General features: G+C 36.1%; 1 protein-coding gene across 12 annotated transcripts in view; it reads right to left on the bottom strand.

The window, feature by feature from the left end:
* Nucleotides 1-15,692, bottom strand: part of Appl (amyloid-beta-like protein) — a 262,090-nt gene that overhangs the window by 72,758 nt on the left and 173,640 nt on the right. For all 12 annotated transcript variants that reach the window (XM_067779753.1, XM_067779763.1, XM_067779764.1 and 9 more), the window contains exon 3: nt 7,545-7,715. In XM_067779753.1, the coding sequence (XP_067635854.1) occupies nt 7,545-7,715 (171 nt within the window). The remainder of the gene's footprint in view (nt 1-7,544; nt 7,716-15,692) is intronic.

Raw genomic sequence — 15,692 nt, 5'->3', positions numbered from 1 at the left:
AGTTTCCGTCATACGTCCGCAGAGTTAAGTCAACAACATACAGCCAATGCTGGTTAGCAGCGACGATTTCTAAGAAATCAGCACAGGACACACAAAACTGGCAGCTTAGATGGAGTACCTCTACAAAACGGCGCTGGACACATCGGTGTATTCTAGACTTGTAAAAGTGGCTGACACGAACGCACGGCGAAGTGGATTTCTAGCTCATAACTGGGCGCGGGTTACCCGGTTCATACACGAAAAAAGTAACATATGCGACCACTGCGGTGGCGCAACAATAGAGGATGTGTATCGCATCGCTATTGAAAGTATCGAAAAATGGATGAAAGCATGTGATGTCATCGCATACACAAGGAGGTGATTAGGAAATCTACGCCGCAGCTTCTTGAAAACGAGCCTGTTTCCGGACTTCGGAGCGATACTCACTTGGAACACGTTAGTTTTTTGCACAAGCAGGAAATACATTACCAGAATATGGAACAAGTAAAGGTGTCTAAGTTCGGGTGTAACCGAATATTATATACTCAGCGTGAGCTTCAATTGTACATTTCATTTTGGTTAAATTACTTTTCTACATAACACGTGGCACCGCCCGTTTAAAAGAAAAATGTCTCCCCATTTCCTCTTAGAGTAAAACTTGATAAGTGAAATACGCCGTGGTCTTTCACCGATCTCGTCCATTTTTTTAGAAATATTTCCTGCTGTAAGGAAAATATGTGTATCCAATTTTGTTACGATATGTAAATTTTTCTTCAAGGTATGGCTCCCGAAACATATAAAATTGCTTAGTCATAAAAGGGGCGGTGCCACGCCCATTTTTTAAAATTTGAAGTTTTTCCTATTTATTGTTATAAATCCACTTGGGAAATGAAATACCATTGACATAAAGCTCTCTTTTGCAAAGATATAGGTTATTTTATTCGTCCGCGACCCTTTTAAAAATCTTTTATATAAAAGTGGGCATGGTCCTTAAACGATTTCGTTAATTTTTCTTCAAAGCATTCCTTATAGTAAAGGCAACCTCTCTGCCGAATTTTGTTACGATTGGTTTAACGATTTTTGATTTATGATTAATAATATTTGTAAAATAGATTTTATCACAAGTGGGCGCTGCCACGCCCATTTACAAATTTTTTTTTTCAAATTTTTATAAAGAATCCAATATCAGTTCACACGTCAAATTTCAACATTCTAGGTGTAGAGTATTTACTAAATAATCACGTTTTTTGTGTTTTCCAAAATGTTATATATATTAAAAGTGGGCGTAGTTATCATCAGATTTCGCTCGTTTTCAATACCAATCTATTCTGGGTCCAGATAAGCTCGTGTACCAAATTTGGTGAAGATATCTCAATATTTACTCATGTTATCGTGCTAACGGACGGACGGACGGACATGGCTCAATCAAATTTTTATTTCGATACTGATAATTTTGATATATGGAAGTCTATATCTATCTCGATTCCTTTATAACTGTACAACCAACCGTTATCCAATCAAAGTTAATATAATCTGTGTGCAAAGGACGCTGAGTATAAAAATACTACTGTTTTTTTTGTAAAACATAAAAAGAACTACATTTTCGCTGTGTGACTTTTATAGAGCTCCAACGTGATCCCTACGAACGTATAGCCTAGTGCTCAACCCACCTTCAGACAGAATACTTGACGGTAGTATCAGGGGAATGGTACTTACACGGTTGGAGGTTTAAGTTAAAGTCCCACACTGACTTCGAGGCTTTCTATGCTTCCCCCTCGTAAAAAATTCCTGGCTTATTTATATACGATAAATAATGGTTCAATACAAACACAATTTCGAAGAAAAAATTAAACATAGAAAAGCGTTGGCTTTAGATGCCCCAGCAGCTCACCAATACTGCTATCTTTGAGGTTTAAAAGACTCTTACCAAAGGATGAACTACGGCACAAAAAGTGCTCAATTGTTACCGCAGAAGATCACAGCTTTGATGTCTCAGCGTTGTTCTGGTCTACGCATATCTTCATTTATGATGTGATATGTGTGACCACAACTTGATGAGTTTTTGTTGTTTTTTTTTACATGTTAACACAGCAACAAAAGAATGCCGCACACGTGTCCTATTCGCTCAATCTTGCACATAAAGGGCTCATTATATCGAAAAAGAAAGATTATTTATATCCAATGCCAATAAACAAGTAATTTGTTTGTATGCGAACGAAAAAGCGATTTTACTGCATCTGTTTTGCATTTGTAATATACTTTCACACACACAAGCGTGTAGCACGCTGTATACCAGCCCATAAAGGACAAAATTACAAGGTGCAGCGAGGCGAATGAGCAACATTGCACCTTAATTAAATTTATGCAAAATATGAGCGCCATGAAATGTATGAAGCAGAAGCAACAAACACACAAATACACACACAAACTTAAAGATTGCCTATGTGCGTGAAAACAATTTAGTGCACTCACCTGCTATTGCTTGCTTGTGTATGTGTGTATGTAATTTGTTTGTATGCGTATGCGTAATGAGGTGCATCATATTATGGACAGATGAGGCTTCGCTGTATTGTTTATTATCAAGAAACGCCAATGACGCAGATGAGTTGGATGCGGCTGACAAAGGACTCTGTCATGCAGTTTTAAACATTCCCCATTCTATTGAGTGTTTGCTGGAGCTGTTTGTGCTTTTTTATGTTATTTGAGGTGAGCAGACTTTGCGGTAATAAACAATGTCAACAATGAAGGCTGACAGGCAATAAAACAAGCTGACAGGTAAATGCATGAAATGAGTTGCATGCTGAGTAGCTGAGGAGGGTGGTTAACATAGCACAAGATATGGGAGGCAGCTGAATAAGAAACTATTTATGTGCGTAGGTAGAAAAAGAAAGCTTCACACTATAAGAAATGTTCACCAAGTGAACGTGAGCTGTCAGTCAGAGTGTGACGTCTAGATAATGCAAAGGTAATTGTAAGAAAATGGAAAGGCGCAAGTTATGCCAATGCACAAACAAATGTGGGCGCAGGATTAATGTGTAAAAGGTGCTGGCGTATGCAGTAAAACAACAAATTATGCCGCTTGTCTGCCAAAAGGAAAACAGCAAACAACTTCGAGCAAATGTTAAGAATTTACAAAGCTGGAAATTTCCAGACAGTTGTCAAATGACATGGCAGCATATAAAGTGCATTGTTGGACTCAAAGTCATGCACGAAGAGAATGGGCAAAGTACCTTCTTGGCTTTAAATAAGTTTTTAAATTTTTTGGAAATTTAAGATTAGTAATAATCGAAAAGCTTTATACTTCCACTGATGAATTTAATTACTCTAATATATTAGATTCGACAAAGAGTGCTGTAGCGGAACTTAAAGGAAACAAATTGCCTAAAAGAAGACGCCGTGTCCATTAGGGTGGGTCGATTTGTATGGACGAAAGTTAACCGATATCGCGCCATCGATTTTTTGATAGGATTTGGGCTCAGGAAAAAAATGTTCCACTACGCATATACAAACAAATAATTTTCGAACCTGCGAAATTTAGTTTTTACGACTTTTTTCGATTTTGATTTTTAAGGGTTTTTTCATGACCTACTAAAAAATTTTCATTTGTATACCCTGTTCGGCCCAAAAATGTTCGCTAAAACGTTGGCGATGAAATATTTTCTTTTATTTTTTTCAAAAAACTGCTATCGCCAACGTTTACCCTACATAAAAATTTTACAAATGCAAATTTTTTTAGTAGAAAAAAAACCGTAAAAATCGAAGTCGAACAAAAGGAAAAAAAAAATGATATTTCGCGGGCTCGAAAATTATTTTTTTTGGGTATGCGTAGTGGAACATTTTTTTCCTGAGCCCAAAATCGATGGCGCGATATCGGTTAATAAATCGATCCAGTCTAGTGTCCATGAATGCGAGGTCATTAGGTCACCCGTCACGAAAATCTGCTTCAGCAAAACGTTAACAGGTATACAAATACGAGGAGATAATTAATACGCGCACCGGCCTTCAGAGTTGCTTGAATTTCAGATTTTTAGATTAAGACTAAATTAGAGTTAATTCCGGTGGCTTGGGTGTCATAAAATCGAAATAGATGGCTCAATGTTGAAAAGATGTATCTGCCAGGCAAGTGATGTCGAGCAATTAATTGCTTCATTTCGTAACTCACTCAACTACGAGAGGAATAATCTCTAACTGCGACGATGCTCCGGTTCTAAGGCGTGAATTGTACGATTACCCGTAAAACCTTATCTTTTTCCTGCTAGAATTTGTCGCCTTTCGTGCATAAATACTTGATCAAATGTCTAAGTACAACATAAGCAGTTGCACGAAGCACACAACTACGATCGGGGACAAATATAAGTTCGACAACCTCAAATCACTAGTCGGCATCGTTTGCGACAAAGGCGCCGCACGAAGAGATCTGCTGACTGATCGTTAATATCGCTGCCCCGAGCGCGACATAGAATTAAAAAAGGTTCGTCCCTGTGAGATAGTGTACAAGTTTGTTAAATCTCTGATCCCAGCATGATTAAGGTGTGTTTTTTGGTGCCTACATAATAATATCTTCACAGTCAAGGCCAGTGCTTTCTTCTTCTCACTTTTGTGTAGAACCTTTGATGCTCGAGCTTAAACTCAAAAATTTCGGACTACGGAGCAGTAAGCAGTTGTGCCAGAGTGTATTGTTATAAAACATGGCTATTTGAAAATGAGCTAACAGAATCGAGCACAACTTCCTCTAACTAGGGGAGCACAGGAAAATCATCGGCAAATGCCAGACAAATTTGTCCAAATGCAAAATACAATATTTTTAAGAATGAAAACATCGACCGGGCATTTAGTGTGTGGAAACTAATTGAATGTTAGAGGAGAACATCTTCTTTAGACGTTTTTTCACAACACCATCCTAAGCGAAACACTGAAGCCCTAGTGACTCGCAAGAGGAATTTGGCAAAAGAAATGCGATAAAACCTGAAGGGATATGATAAAATGCGTAAAATTAAAAAAATCTTAATTGAAAGAAATGGCAACAAAAATTAGGTCACCTTCAAAGCAAATGCAAAAATTTAACAACGCAAAAACATTGAAAAACGCTCAATAACATAGCAGGCAAGTGTACGCCCACAATACTTAAATTTCAAACACACATATATATGCAAGCGAAAAAAAGATTGGAATATACAGCAGTGATTACAAAAACAGCAGTAGCAACATTAACCAACCGCAAACAGTTTTCGAAAAGATTTGAAGATTTTACGCAAATTTCAAGTTTTTATTTCGAGTTTTGCGTATTTTTGCCCAATCAATTTTAGTCTTGCAGAGTATTTTCGTATTTATTTCTGATATGTTTTCCGAAGGATGTTTCAGATTTTCTAAAAAAAAAAAAAAAAAAATCACACTTTTCAGACAACAATTAATTGGGTCAGAGTTTGAAATTACTTTAAAATTTTTGTTAAATTTTTCGCGAACTTATTTTTACTGCCAAAATTTAAAAGACAGCATCAAAGCGAAAATCAAAATAAAAAAATTCTAATTTTACTGTTGATTTTCTGCCCTCATTTTTTAAAACTTTACTTTATCTGAAGCTGTTCTGTGAAAATTTCCGCAGCAAAGCAGCAGCGGAATGAAAGAAACTTAATTTGGGCAATAACGGCCATTAAAAACATAAGACTAGTTAGGCTATGTTTTCGCGGCGTTCTTGAAATTTTCCACGATTGCACTCGGAGGCATTTAGGTGCGCTGTGAATTCGCGCGCTATTTTCCGTTCCTCTTGCTATGTTCTGCCTACTCATTCGATCAGATCATAAACATTCAAATTATTTTGGTTTTTACCATCTTAGAACGTCCTCCACTTAGTCCTTCCAAAGAAGTGGGTAACTCCATTTCCTCTGCTTGCATTGGTGGGTTGACCAAGGCCTTCGGGGAGTGTCATTATCGCTACAACAACAACAACAACAACAACAACAAGGGCTACCCTACTCCAACCTGGCATTTGGACTTCACAATCATTGCGGTTGGCCCGTAGCAACTTAGTTACCCTATAATAGTGTGACGAATATTAGCATCACTAAGATGTTAGTAAATAATCACGCAGCAACACAAACATGAACCAGTCACTCTTATGTACATGTACACATTAAAGCTAGCAACACTTATGTAGAAGGCGACGAAAAGCTATCTCACACACACAGATGCAGTCATCAGCCGAAGTAGTTACTCACACATACACACGCATATACAAATATATATGTAGTTATATAGCTGGTAACTAACCAAGCATGAGCTACTGTTCGGGAAATTACTATACTTTAGGAGAAATGGGTTAACGAGGAAACCGAGAGACTAAGAGCAGCGCAAGCTGAGTAATAACGAATCAGTTTTGATTTAAAAAACTGTTGTGAAGTACGCGATATTGAAGTATAATTGTACTACTCCCAAGTAGACTAAATAAAGACCATATTGCAATACTGAACCTTGGAGTGATTTATTCAACAGTTTAGCGACTCGAACGTTAGCAAAAGGTTTGGAATAAGTGGAATTTTCCAAAATTCGCTACAATAGCATTCTTCGATTTTCTTCACGGGATTAGCCAAAGGTGATAGAATAGCTTTTTTTGAACGCAGTAATATTTTAGGTATTGTTGCTACTATGCTGACAGTTTTTCAAACACTGGATCGTGCTACAAATTCGATTAAAACTGCCACTGCTATTTTCGTGTTCACTGCTGTATGTTTATAAGTAGAGAAAGGAATGGAATGATGTTTTAGATTTTTCTACTTTCAAGCACTTTTTATTGTTTGGCTTCACTTTGCATCCAACTTGCTGATAAGTACATATACACAAATAAATGTAGGTAAGTATGTAGTAGTAAAAAAATTCGTTTGAAAAACGTGCTAGCTCTTGGCAAAGTCTGTACGCAACGTCTGCCAACGTATTAAAATTATTCAATTGATTTTCATTTATATCGTTTAAGTTTTCCTTGCTTCATTCTGTGCGTGTGTATGTGTGTAAATCAGTGTGCAGATTGAATTTTTCAAATGCTGCTGCTGCTACCTAATCGTACAACCAAATAGTCAAGTAGTCAAGTGTGAAATGTGAAATTACTTTTTGGCTAAGGTTTCACCAATTGATGGCATAAACCACGCCCGCTGCTTCAAAGCTGTAGAGCAGCAAATAAAATGCAAATAAGCTAATCTCTTACGCAAAAGTGAAAAATGGTGCTGAGAATGTATGAACTTCATGAAAGTAAATTTTAATAATTTTTTTTTGGCTCTACATTACCGTCACAATTGACCCTATTTTTGGTTTCTTTTTTTGCAAAAATCTCACTTCAAATTTTGTTTTAGCTATTTAGAGGTTTAAGTTTTGCCTCTGACTGCATCTTTTTAAATTATTCAGGTTTGCAAAGATGAGAGCTGCTTATAAATTTTCAAGAAGCAGGCTCTTAATTTTTGAAATTCACTTTTTAGCTTTCTTTTGATTAATTTTCTAATTATTTATTCAACTTATGTAGGTATATACTTTTTCACCAAATTTATCTCTATTTTATTTGCTTTGCTTTTTGCACTCACCTTTTTGCAGTAATCCAATAAATCCATTTTGTCACGCAGGCATGTGGCGCCTGATGTCTTCTTATTCAAATCCGTTACCCAGCGTCCCTCTTCGGAGAGGTATTGCGGTTGAAATACTTGACCGGCTTCACATAGCACCGCAATTTGCGGTTCCCAACGCGGCGATGCGGCCTGAAATTATAAATAAAGTGAATAATTTAACATTACTACAAATGAATTAAGTTCTTAAGTTCGAAAATCTTATATTGGCATTGTTTGCAGCAGATTTAGACTTAAAGTATTGTAACCACTTATTCCCAGAGTTCTCCAACAGCAAGCTGGGTCTGTTGCTCTACTCCTAATAGCTCTGCTTGGAAGATGCTAGCTACTGAGTTTGGATGATGGGCGGAGAGTGCGACTATTTGGTGTTCGGAAAAAGTCCCTGAGGCTGAGGTGGTAGCCTCCTTACATACTATGATGGCTTAACAATTCACTCTCGAAGGAAGCCTCAGCTGAAAATTCTTAATAGAATTAATTTTGCTCGAAAGATAACCTATTGTAGAATCCGTATCGGGGAGCTTACTTAGGATACTACCCTACCCATATTACTTCTCGTTGAGAGCGAGAGTTCCTTATCGTTTAGTAAATGAAGTCGAAAATGAGGTATTTTTGTTCTGATCCTGAAGAGTATCAGTTCTATTTTGCTTGGTTTATAGAAAGAGTCTCATTTCATCATCTTGGTTTTTTATGGCAAAGCATTCTATCCGAACTCGAGTAGGGATTCCCTTTTTAACAGAGACGCCAGTATATTGTTGTCGTTACCGAGAAAACAATCTTCGAAAGTTTTTGAAAGTGCTGAAAATGTGTGAAGCCCTTTTCCGGATATAAATATTTGTGGTACTAGGCCGACTGCCAGTATCACAGGTTGCGTGCGCAGATTAGGAGCTATTGCACAAAATGGTTGAAATAAATTAAGAAAGATCGGTAAAACATCAAGAAAGTACGATGTTTTACTGACCTTCATATCAGAGGCCATCTAAAAGCTTTAAAAAACCAAATGCGGTTTCTTTTTCGTACTAAACAGAAAAATGTGGTACAGGCACTCCGGCTACTAAGTTATACCTACGCAGGTCAGTCTATATAATTTTTATGATATCGGTATAATAAAGTTTGTGGTGTATTGAAAATACATTTAACAACGCGTTTTTGCTTTGAAACTCATAACCTCTTGCAAAACCTAAAAACCGTGCTTTAATAATTCAAGAATTCCTGCGCTCAATCAATCATCGCTCCAAACTTCCTACAGAAAAGAAATCAAATAGAAAAAATTGCTTTTTAAATTTCCCTCTCACACTGTCTGCACTGAATTCCACCCCCTCGTCGACATCCATGCCACTTGGCTTTGCGGTTGCTATTTCTACCACTCCGCTTACGCTCCAATTCGCAATCAACATCAATCATACGCCCCGTTGTCCATCTAACGCTTCTAGTATGGCTCACATTTACAGCGCACTTTAACAGCTTAAACTGTAGAAATTTTAAATGCTTGTGTTAGTAAGCAAAAAAAAGAACAACATGCAACTTTTATTATACTCAGTTGAGCAGAGCTCACAGAGTATATTAAGTTTGATTGGATAACGGTTGGTTGTACATATATAAAGGAATCGAGATAGATATAGACTTCCATATATCAAAATAATCAGGATCGAAAAAAAATTTGATTGAGCCATGTCCGTCCGTCCGTCCGTCCGTCCGTTAACACGATAACTTGAGTAAATTTTGAGGTATCTTGATGAAATTTGGTATGTAGGTTCCTGAGCACTCATCTCAGATCGCTATTTAAAATGAACGATATTGGACTATAACCACGCCCACTTTTTCGATATCGAAAATTTCGAAAAACCGAAAAAGTGCGATAACTCATTACAAAAGACAGATAAAGCGACGAAACTTGGTAGATGAGTTGAACTTATGACGCAAAATAGAAAATTAGTAAAATTTGGGACAATGGGCGTGGCACCGCCCACTTTTAAAAGAAGGTAATTTAAAACTTTTGCAAGCTGTAATTTGGCAGTCGTTGAAGATATCATGATGAAATTTGGCACGAACGTTACCCCTATTACTATATGTACGCTTAATAAAAATTAGCAAAATCGGAGAAGGACCACGCCCACTTTAAAAAAAAATGTTTTTTAAAGTAAAATTTTAACAAAAAATTTAATATCTTTACAGTATATAAGTAAATTATGTCAAGATTCAACTCCAGTAATGATATGGTGCAACAAAATACAAAAATAAAAGAAAATTTCAAAATGGGCGTGGCTCCGCCCTTTTTCATTTAATTTGTCTAGGATACTTTTAACGCCATAAGTCGAACAAAAATTAACCAATCCTTTTGAAATTTGGTAGGGGCATAGATTTTATGACGCCAACTGTTTTCTGTGAAAATGGGCGAAATCGGTTGATGCCACGCCCAGTTTTTATACACAGTCGTCCGTCTGTCCTTCCGCATGGCCGTTAACAGGATAACTTGAGCAAAAATCGACATATCTTTAATGAACTTAGTTCACGTGCTTACTTGAACTCACTTGGTATGAAAAATGAACGAAATCCGACTATGACCACGCCCACTTTTTCGATATCGAAAATTACGAAAAATTAAAAAAATGCCATAATTCTATACCAAGTACGAAAAAGGGGATGAAACATGGTAAGGTAATTGGATTGTTTTATTGTAGCGAAATATAACTTTAGAAAAAACTTTATAAAATGGTTGTAACACCTACCATATTAAGTAGAAGAAAATGAAAAAGTTCTGCAGGGCGAAATAAAAAACCCTTAAAATATTGGCAGGTATTACATATATAAATAAATGAGCGGTATCCAACAGATGATGTTCTGGGTCACCCTGGTCCACATTTTGGTCGATATCTGGAAAACGCCTTCACATATACAACTACCACCACTCCCTTTTAAAACTCTCATTAACACCTTTCATTTGATACCCATATCGTACAAACATATTCTAAAGTCACCCCTGGTCCACCTTTATGGCGATATCTCGAAAAGGCGAACACCTATAGAACGAAGGCCCACTCCCTTTTAAAAATACTCATTAACACCTTTCATTTGATACCCATATCGTACAAACATATTCTAAAGTCACCCCTGGTCCACCTTTATGGCGATATCTCGAAAAGGCGAACACTTATAGAACGAAGGCTCACTCCCTTTTAAAAATACTTATTAACACCTTTCATTTGATACCCATATCGTACAAACAAAGTCTAGAGTCACCCCTGGTCCACCTTTATTTCGATACCTCGAAAAGGCGTCCACCTATAGAACTAAGGCCCACTCCCTTTTAAAATACTCATTAACTCCTTTCGTTTGATACCTATGATGCACAAACGAATTCTATAGTCACCCCTGGCCCACCTTTATGGCGACATCTCGAAAAGGCGACCACCTATACAACAACCACCACTCCCTTTTAAAACCCTCATTAATACCTTTAATTTGATACCCATATCGTACAAACACATTCTAGAGTCACCCCTGGTCCACCTTTATGGCGATATTTCGAAACGGCATCCACCTATAGAACTAAGGCCCACTACCTTTTAAAATACTCATTAACACCATTCGTTTGATGCCCATATTGTACAAACAAATTCTAGGGTCACCCCTGGTCCACCTTTGTGGCGATATCTCGAAACGGCGTCCACCTATGGAACTAAGGATTACTCCCTTTTAAAATACTCATTAACACCTTTCATTTGATACCCATATCGTACAAACGCATTCTAGAGTCAACTCTGATCCACCTTTATGGCTATATCCCTAAATGGCGTCCACCTAAAGAACTATGGCCCACTCCCTCATAAAATACTTTTTAATGCCTTTCATTTGATACACATGTCATACAAACACATTCCAGGGTTTCCCTCGGTTCATTTTCCTACATGGTTATTTTCCCTTATGTTGTCACCATAGCTCTCAACTGAGTATGTAATGTTTGGTTACACCCGAACTTAACCTTCCTTACTTGTTATAAGAAACTAATTTCGTGTAGCTTGCAGCGCTATTTTTGTTTTAAACATTTATTTTCCATGCTTCACTGCCACGTTCGCTACGCTTTCAATTTAATTTTTTACAGTGTTGCTTGATTTTACCTGCGCTGAGAGTTTGTCGTTTTTTGAATTAATTTTAGTCTTTTGACTAATTTTTTATAATTTTTTTGTGCTATTTTTAAGCTTGAACTTGCATAGATAAGCTTTTGATATTTGAAGTTGTTTTTTTTTCTGTGGCGGCCACCGTGGTGTGATGGTAGCGTGCTCCGCCTACCACACCGGATGCTCTGGGTTCAAACCCCGGGCAAAGCAACATCAAAAATTTTAGAAATAAGGTTTTTCAATTAGAAGAAAATTTTTCTAAGCGGGGTCGCCCCTCGGCAGTGTTTGGCAAGCCCTCCGGGTGTATTTCTGCCATGAAAAGCTCTCAGTGAAAACTCATCTGCCTTGCAGATGCCGTTCGGAGTCGGCATAAAATCATGTAGGTCCCGTCCGGCCAATTTGTAGGAAAAATCAAGAGGAGCACGACGCAAATTGGAAGAGAAGCTCGGCCTTAGATCTCTTCGGAGGTTATCGCGCCTTATATTTATTTTATTTTTTAAATATTTAATTTTTTTTGCGAGCTTTAAATCAAGAGAGACTCCCATACCACAGTTAACAGATGCAATGAATTGTTGAGTATAAAACAACAAATGTTCTTTTATTCTATGAAATTTGTCTACAATATTAAGAAAGCATCGAAAAAATCCGGACGTTTCGACTATCTAAATGAAATACATTCATATATATGAAGGGAGCAAACCAACCACAGGCTACCCTTATATAGGATTGAGGTTGATAAGAAAAATATTTTTTATAAAGGTTTTAAGTGTTTATGAATTTCCTTCTCAAATTGTGATAATCCGAGTAGTTTGGAACGCCCATTACTTCAGCATTGTAGAACATTACCTTTTAGATAATATCATTGAAGGTAAGTAGGACGTAGATTGGAGACAAGGTCTTTTCAACCGCACATATAATGTGGTATTTAGCCCTGAACAATAACTAAAAAAATAAGGCATACAGCCAGTAATAAAAACACCGGAGCTCAGTAGTGTAGATTTAGGACTAGGACTCTTCAATTGCGCAAAGTAGAGGCATCTAGGTGTAATAAAACATCATTGAGCGCGTTTGTAGATTGGAAATAGCTCTTTTCAACTAGAGAAACGAAGATCATCTGTTGACTGTAACTAGAACTTTTCAAATGAGAAAAAATCAAAGTGATATCCAGAAAGGTTTTGGAATTGAATAGGAATTGAAATCTCAGCCTTTCCGACCACACAAGCCTGCAACAAGGATCTGGATCTCCTACTATTTACTAATAAAAAGATATCGTGGCACCATTTGGAAACTACTTTTGTCCAACCGTGCTAAACATAGTTACAAATAATAAAATTCTGTATATAAATTATACACTTTCGTTTAAGCATTGAATTTACTCTATATATATATATATATATATAACGTATTAAAATTATTTAATTAATTAAAATTGTTACTGTAATAGCTTTAATTGTAATTTGTAAGCTTGCTTGGACAGTTATAAATAAATATTTAAAACATAAAATTTTTCATAAAATTTAAAAACTTTTGTATTTGCATTTTTTTGTTTCTGTTTCGCTTAATCAATTTCTATGTACATTCTCCCCATTTTCCGCTTATGTTAACTTAAATGTATTTCCCTAATAGCACACCAGCGCTCTTTTCATTGTTCTACACTGCGTATGAGTGATTTTTATTTGCCAACAATTAAATGACCATCAATCATGTGCTAAGTGAGCTTGCGTACACATACACTCACACTTACACGTTACGTTTGTATATTGACAACCATATATGCACATACATATATATGAAGCATGAGAATATTGCATATGCGAAATGTCAAGCTTTTGCGCTTACGTACATTAAAAACAATCAAAATGCAGTACTGAGAATTAAAAAAAAAATTAAAAAGAAAAAAAAAATCACCTTTTTCGCGTTGCTGGCTCGTTTGTTGCGCATTTATTGCTAGATTTGTATATTTTTTCAACATTTAAAAAATTTTTTTTTTTTTTTTTTTTATTGACTTGCTTGTGTTGGTGTGGTGATATTTTGTGACAAGTTTATGCGCATGTTTTACATGTGTTTGAATTTTTTAGCATTTGTTGAATTATTTTCTTTTTTTCCCCTTTGTTTAGAATATTTTTTATTTTTAGAACTTTTTTTGGTAACAAGTAAGCTGCAATTCGTAGTTTCAATATGTTACATCACTCATCAAATGGCTATGACTAAAGTAATTATATAACGCAATATTGCGTGGGAGTCACTGATGATGGTTCAAATCAATCTTTACGGAACAGCTTTGATGAGTACTAAACGGAGGATTTTCTAAAAAGAATAGAACGACTGTCGTGACCTTGGAGCTGCCGTTAAGGTTGGGAGGTTGGAGAGGACGTGTATCAAACCACCCACTCAAATAATTGCGTATTTAAAGTAGTCAGTAGATTTTTTTTTTGTACTAGCAGTGGGTCGCATGTGTCAATATTTTTGCAGTGCTTATTGCAATCAATGCACAGACTACGAAGAGGTTCTTGCATTTCGAAACTCGTACTGCATGTGCACAAATGAAGTTGTTAAAAATGTGTGGATGGTCTAATAGGATAATTAAATATAATTTAATGGTAATTTCCGATCAGTTTTATTAATTTATATGTAGTTTTTCAGCCTTACTGATCTATTAGGGTCAAGTGCAAATAAAATGCGATTTATTCCACCATTTTGCCCAACGTTTCGATAATTATCCTTATCTTCTTCAGGGGCGGTCTATATTTGTTTATAACAAAATACAAAAGACAAAAATAACATTAGAAATAAAGTTACACGATCTAAATTACATAGTTTCAAACAAAGTATTGCACAAATATAAATTTGAATTTTACATGAAATATTACTCCACAAACAATTATTTATATTCACTCACATTGGTATTTAAAAAACGATTTTATTATTACTTTACAAAAAATTTTTTAATGCTACCATCACTATATGGTAAACTTGTCAAACTAAAACTAATTATCTGTGTCATAGGTATAATAAGTAAGTCGCGGCTATGTCTTGTGTATCTTCTTTCTTGTTCATTGCCTTTTCTCTGTTTTGCATTATTCTTAGGCTCTCGAGTGTGTACCTTGTTCTTTCTCTCGTCTCTTTGTCTATTATTTTTGTTGTTTTGAAATCTACTGTGTGTTTGTTGTTTACCGCGTGTTGTGATAACACCGTACTGTATTTTTCTTTGTTGATATCGGCTTGGTGCTCTGCAAGTCGTATGTTTAACGCCCTCTTCGTAGTGCCAATATATATTTTGTTGCAATGTTCAGTTTCATTTCCTTTGCACTCTATTTGGTATACCACGTTACTTTGTTGTTGTATGTCGATCGGGCTTTTTGTTTTTGTAAAAAACGTTGATAGAGTGTGGTTGAATTTGTAAGCCAGTGTTACTTTTGAGTTTTTTGTTATGTGTTGCGCTAGATTTTCTGAGAGCCTGGGAATATTGGTCGTACTAAAATATTGTTTTGGCTCATTCGGCGACTCTTTCGTTGTGGTTTGTGTGGGAATATTTATTAATTCTTGTTGTTTACGGCCAATTAGATTACATATTAATTTATTGGGATAATTGTTACTTCTTAGCGTCATTTTGATTTTTTCTATATTAGCGTTATGAAAACATTGATTGCTGATGGTCAGTACTTTATGTATAAAATTTTTGGCGGTATTTAATTTATACTTAAAGGGTTGTGATGAAAAGAAATTTATTAGGCGACCAGACGATGTAGGTTTTGTGTACCAGTCAAGTATAATATTATTGTTAGCTCTATATATGCGGGTGTCTAAGAAGGGGATGTTGTTGTTTTTTTCCATTTCAATGGTAAATTGCAGTCTATTGTGGTATTTGTTGAGTGTGCTTAAGATAATTTCCGTGTCGCTTCGTTTTATTATTGCAAATACGTCGTCTACGTATTTGACAAGAAATTTGATACCAGTGTTTTGTTGTTGGTTCAGCTCAGAGTACATAATTTAA

This window comes from Eurosta solidaginis, chromosome 4 (genome assembly GCF_040869045.1).
Source record: "Eurosta solidaginis isolate ZX-2024a chromosome 4, ASM4086904v1, whole genome shotgun sequence".
Lineage (NCBI taxonomy): Eukaryota > Metazoa > Arthropoda > Insecta > Diptera > Tephritidae > Eurosta > Eurosta solidaginis.
This window is presented reverse-complemented; position numbering and strand designations above follow the sequence as displayed.